The 6,152-nt window shown below is 37.4% G+C and overlaps 1 protein-coding gene across 1 annotated transcript; it reads right to left on the bottom strand.

The window, feature by feature from the left end:
* Positions 1–5,384, bottom strand: LOC140171677 (leucine-rich repeat serine/threonine-protein kinase 1-like). Its single transcript, XM_072194970.1, has 5 exons — positions 5,357–5,384; positions 3,657–3,986; positions 2,733–2,909; positions 1,653–1,775; positions 1–1,223 (listed from the first exon to the last, which is right to left on the bottom strand). Exons 1-5 carry the CDS (start codon positions 5,381–5,383, stop codon positions 189–191), a joined length of 1,692 nt encoding a protein of 563 aa, XP_072051071.1. The 5' UTR covers position 5,384; the 3' UTR covers positions 1–188.
* Positions 5,385–6,152: the final 768 nt, after the last annotated feature.

Below are 6,152 nucleotides of genomic sequence, written 5' to 3'. Positions count from 1 at the left end.
TTAGATGACCATATGTACTTCCTGGTAGAAAAATTGGCCATGGGGCAAATGGAGCAATGATCGAAATTAAACCATATGCAGCTACTATCCTATGAGAGTATTATTTATGCAATTCTCATTTTCCATATGTGTCACTCTGCTCGACTGAATAGAGAGCCACAGCAAGAGTAATCATAGCTTTAAAAACGTCAATAATTGCAAAGTTCGTGCGCTTTTTTAAACTGACGTAGTTCATGGCTGCCCCAATCTTCCCACACGAGTAGCTGGTGTTTGTACGGTCTTGGCTTCAGAGAGAAGATTGTAGTTCCTCTCGTTCTGGCTATCGGTCTGGAACTGTCATCCGATGATAATTTGTGTATCGGTGCTTCCTCAGGTACGATATCCCGACATGCAACTACTCTGTCAGAAGCAACTAGAAACATCCTGGAAACAGGACCGTCGGGAAGATCCAGCATTGGACTTGGAGAAAGCACAGACAGAACCTCTCCAAATTTGTATCTTTCAGAAGCATGATCAATTCCTATCACCAAGATAACGCCATCAGATCTTCCTATCCACAATGTGTCTTTTACCGCAATGAGGGCTGTTACATTATAGCTTATGTATCTATCCCCCAGACTCCTAGACTTTGTTCTTGTGGATGCAAATCTTGCCCTTGCTTCGTGTGCTGTCAAGGTCGCGCTTCTGGGTCTCGACGATAACTCACAAAATGGCGGACTTTCTGTACTTGATGAAGGTGACAGGGGTAAAATGATTGTCATATTGGTAGATTCACTGTTCTGGTCGGAAAGACAATGGCCTTGCATGACTACGGTGCTGCAGCAGTAGAACCGATCGACTATTGTGCGCTTGGACAGATCATATTGTGTGATGTATGTAGACTCCTCTGTGAAACACCAAACCATGTCTCCATAGCAGGCAAGCCCTTGTACCATCTGATCATCTTGGAACCCTACTTCGAGCACTTGCGGATCTAGTAAGAGTAATTCGTTAAGGTTGAGTACTCTCACCGTATTACCACATCCTATGAGAAGTTCCCTTCTGTGATTGACTAAAGCCATGCATTGGCATGGCTTGGGTTCCCCGCTAAGGACAAGACGCTTTCGTAATTCCCATGTTCTAGAAACGCTGGTAGTGGATTTCTGCGGTTTGTTATGCGAATAGATTAAAAGTGTCCCGTCTTCTAAGCCAGCAAACAGGTAGCCAAGTAGGGTGTCAGATTTCTATAGAAAAAATGAAATGAAGATATGTCTAACACTTGTAACATATACTGCTTATAAAAATGCACCATACCAATCGACCCTTACTTATTGTTTATAACAAACGTTTATAGACTAGAGAGCGACAACACATTCATTTGACTGAATATACATTCTACTTTTATACGACATGTACGACGGAGTTTAAGATCGACCATATCCGATCTCAAAACATGCGTATCTAAATGATAAATATTTCTCAGATGAAGAGAAATGTTTATCATTTAGATACGCAAAAGGCATGAATAATACTGACGCCAGATTTTTACCACCACAAACAAAGGAAAAGAAAACCATAAGTGGATAGACGGACACATAATGGGTATTGTTTGAGGCGGATTCAATCCAGCGGAGCGACCAATCAACTAATGAAATATTAGACAAAGTACGTACTTCACCATCCATTGGGTAGTAGAAGAGTGACGTAGCTGGTTTTTGAGTAAGCACAAATAAATCAGTCTGGTGAGTCAGCCTCTTTTTCTCCCGGTTGTACCTGTATATCTCAAGCTTCTCGCCCTGCAAAGAAAAAAAAAACAGTTCATATTACGTCTCAGACTTACATATTGCGGTGTAGTATTTGAAGAAGCGCTAACGCATGAATTTGTTTTACTATTTATCCATTTAGACATTAATAGTTAAGGAGCATTTTTATCTCTAGTTATAGAATCATGGACTAGAATCGATGGTTCAAAATCTAACTGTGTTGTACATATATAAGATCAAAAAATAATTTAAAAACCGGTCATCGTTTAAGAACGGAAATTTATACTATTGTGCAATTTTCCATGTTCTTTAGTCGCTTTGTTCGATATATACATTTCAGTTATATGCTTTTGTTACAATTCAAAATTCAGGCGGACAACATAGACCCGTCGCGCGTGGGAAGCACGGTTGCCTAATAGGCGCGAGCTTCATAATTCAAAGGTTGCGGGTTCGAGCCCCACCACGGCCAGTGTGTTACGCCCTTAGGAAAGTCGGTTTAATTCCCAAATGCTGTCGGGGTAATCACAATCTTAGTCGGCTGAGAGTACCTGCGCATTAGTTGCGGACATGGTGAAGCGGATTAGTTCTGATATATCCTAATAGCAGCGGAATAAGAATTATTGTTGAAGTGTTCTGGTACTTTGGTGTAGCGCTCGTTAAATCACCGACAGAAATTTATTTATTTATTTATTTATTTATTTATTTATTTATTTATTTATTTATTTATTTATTTATTTATTTATTTATATATTTATTTATTTATTTATTTATTTATTTATTTATTTATTTATTTATTTATTTATTTATTCATCCGTTTGTTCGACATGCCGCTTGCTCGACACGCAATCAACTCAAGACTTTCAAAACCGTTAGGGTTAGGGCAGTGGGGTCAGGGTTAGGATTAGTGTTAGGGCTAGGTTGTGGTTAGTGTTTACCGTGTCGAACAAGTGTAGTGTCGAACAAACAGGGAAGTCCTCATAATTCTCTTACACTGGTTCCTAGGACATGATAGTCCCCGAACTGGACAGCACATAGGACTTTATCTCCAGGCGCTAGGCATTCTTTTTTCTCATGATCCGTCATTTTGTACTCAAAATTGAACGCCGTCATGAGTCGTTGCTGTTCAGATTTTCTCCACAGCCACAGATCGCACTTTGCTTCCTCATCCTGTAATGTAAACAGACGTTGATGTTTTATTCTATGCTAATGTTAATAACCTACTAACGTGATATGAGCCATAACAAATTGATATCAATAACCATGATACATTTCTAACTGGTATGGTCACTCCTTAAACAGGTTGTCCCTTTAGCTGAATTAGAAGATGAGCTAAGATGGGAATATTCATCTGAATTCATTCGATATTATGAGTTCAACATTGTTTTGTCCTTTAGCCAGAATTGTACCAATGTACTGCGCACATTTACGTAAATCTCTTGAAAAACGTTACCATTATTATTATTGCCTATGTGATATGTTTTAAAACATTCAGTAGGGCCGCTAAAAGATGCAAGACTTTAACATGAATATACATTGGCAATATTAACGTGTTTAATTTTGTATCGGAACAGTTTCAGAATATACATTGAATTTAATGTTTTGTGAAAACAACTAATAACTCAATTGAATTGTATGTGCATATTATAGGATATGATAAGAAGAATAAAAATAAAAGATTTGTGTCGACTCCAAGGGGCAACAAAAAAGCTCGGAAATCTACACAACTTGATATCAGCCAGAGCTTTAGTTAACAATGCGAATGTGGTTGTAATGTGCTTGTCATACGCAGATCGCAATCGTATTGAGCCCGCGAATACTTGCGAGTCCATAATCCAAGCGTTAAAAATATTCTAAACGTCAATTGCGTAGTGCACATCCACATTCGCATCCTAACTAAACGTCGTGAACCATTACCTGTTCTGTGGCAGTGTCCTGTGTGTACAGACATGCTTCGTTATCACTTTCAACTTCCAGATAATGCCTCAAGCATAGGAAACTTGCATTTTGCATGAGATTCAGAGCATACTTGGCACTTGGTCTGGCAATAGGCGAGTCTTGCCAGCAGGCTCTCATCAGTGCTTCCAGATGAGCACATCGGGGTAACATAGCATATTCGATGTGTTTAAATTTAGGTCTAGTTCCGGTAGTGATGTTGACTTTGGTCTTGATACTGTTCAAATCATCGAATGGAAACAATCCACTTATGATGTGATAGAAGAGCATGCCCAAGGAAAATAGGTCGGCCTGCAAAGTAGAAAATTATAGAAATAGCTATATTCGTTTATTTATTTAGTTTTCCGTAAATTTTATTCTTTGCACTTGGAGCTAGTGGTGGGAGAGAAAACATACAATATGGATCCACCAGCTGCCAAATACATTACCAATCATATTATAAGCTTAAATCATAGATAGTTTAAATTAAACATTTCATAACTAATTTTCTAGGAAAAATTGAGGTCTGTAATTTGTTGTATTGGAAGAGCTCCGTAAAAATGAACTATATACCAATTTTCTCAAAAAAGTCAAAAGTTCAAGATAGACCAGTATGTGATGCACCCGACGATATAGGTCTTGCATGTAAATTGCCGCGTTCCACCTATTTTACTCATGTTTTGCTTTATATTGTTGTGTAGATTTAAGGTATTTTTTGGGTGTTGTTATTAGTTTTGTTATATTGCTTTGTATTGTAAAGCGCTCTGGGATCGCAGATATATTGCGCTATATAAATGCTCGTTATTATTATTATTATTAAACATAACACAAAACAACATAGAACATTTAATGTTCAAATGGCAATCCCTATATTAATAAATTGTTTTTAAAGGTAAATAAATTACAGGCAGAGCAGAAAACGAAAATAGGTATATTTATGGTAATACGTATAATTTTTATACTCGTCGTTAGTGGTGACGCTGTAAATGTGAATAGATTTCAAAATATTTCGATAAGGCCTAAAAAAATTGTTTGATTGGCGTAACCGGACTGACTCTAAAAATAGGCCCGACCCTGGACTTTTTTCTTATTAAAAAATAAACAAAAAAGTTCCAAGGCCTTTATCACACGCAATTTACCGCTTAAAATGTGAGTAAAAAAATGCCGACCGACCTACCCTATTTTTTATGTTCTAATCAAACAATTTTTAGGCCTAATCAAATTAATAAGGATGTATTATATTTTCTCAAAGTTGTGAGTTTTCTTTTGAACCAAACTCAAAAATCCTTTACAGGAAGAATATTTACGTGGCTATCATGACATAAACTATTCCGACCCTCATTAAATTGAACGATTGAAAAACACACAACTGATTTGCGTGCTTTTGTTTGTCTGTTTGTTTGTTTATTTTTGCCAGCTTAATAAAAATCACAGAGGATACCAAACGAATGAAATATGGGTCAATTTATCATTCTATAAATTGGCAAAATAAGTCGATCGTAGGTTGTCTACTCGAGACAGAAATACATTTCACATGCATTCAAGGACACGTAAAATAACGTAAAAGAATCTAACATTAACAATATTTCAAACCATGTTAAAACAATACAAACCAACAAAATCAATGCAAACTCTGAAATAAATTTCCAAGCATTGGATTCCCAATGTTTTAATTAGTTTACCTTCTCGTCAAATGCTTTTCCTTTCATAATCACTAGATTGCGAGATATGCCATAATCGGCCAGTTTCACATTCACCAGATCGTTTATGTCCGTTGAAAACAGCAAGATGTTGTCAGTCTTCAAGTCTGTGTGTATCACCCTTCTTCGATGGATGTAGGCAATTGCAGCAGTAATCTGAAAAGAAAATATTGATAGAAATAAACTAAACTCAAAATTGGGACTGCCGGAAACCAACCAACCACCATAGCCTACAATTATTATACAAAATACATCCTACAAATACCATATAGCCTACTATAGGCAGGCAGGCAATACATTACACGTACCCAGCACATCTATCTCCCCACACCACACCCACACACACCCCACACACCCCACACACACCTCGGGTAACACCCCATACAATTATGCCTACTAACTTCAACCCACTTGATCAACAAGGGCACGGTACATAAAAATAAACACTATATTCACAGGTTTTAGCTGCGAGTTGAAGTGAAGTGTAGTGCAATTTGTGTGGACCCGCAGGGTCCCATGCGCTAAATATAGGACATTCATCCGCATATAGTGCATCCACTTTTGGACATACACTTCACTTTAGAACTGAACTCGTGAGTGTCGATTTGGTAGGGACAAAGTGGACACACTGTACCCCGCACAAAAAGCAAAGCAAAACAAAATCAAACATACTGCTATACCGTAAACTCGGTAATAAGCATAATTATGTGCCTATTAACGAATTGTTCGGACATTTTTTCTTTCTTTTTTCTTTTAATTTACAAATATCTGTGTTACA

This window comes from Amphiura filiformis, chromosome 15 (genome assembly GCF_039555335.1).
Source record: "Amphiura filiformis chromosome 15, Afil_fr2py, whole genome shotgun sequence".
Taxonomy (NCBI): domain Eukaryota; kingdom Metazoa; phylum Echinodermata; class Ophiuroidea; order Amphilepidida; family Amphiuridae; genus Amphiura; species Amphiura filiformis.
Note: the sequence above shows the minus strand (reverse complement) of the source record. Positions and strands in the feature narration are given on the sequence as shown.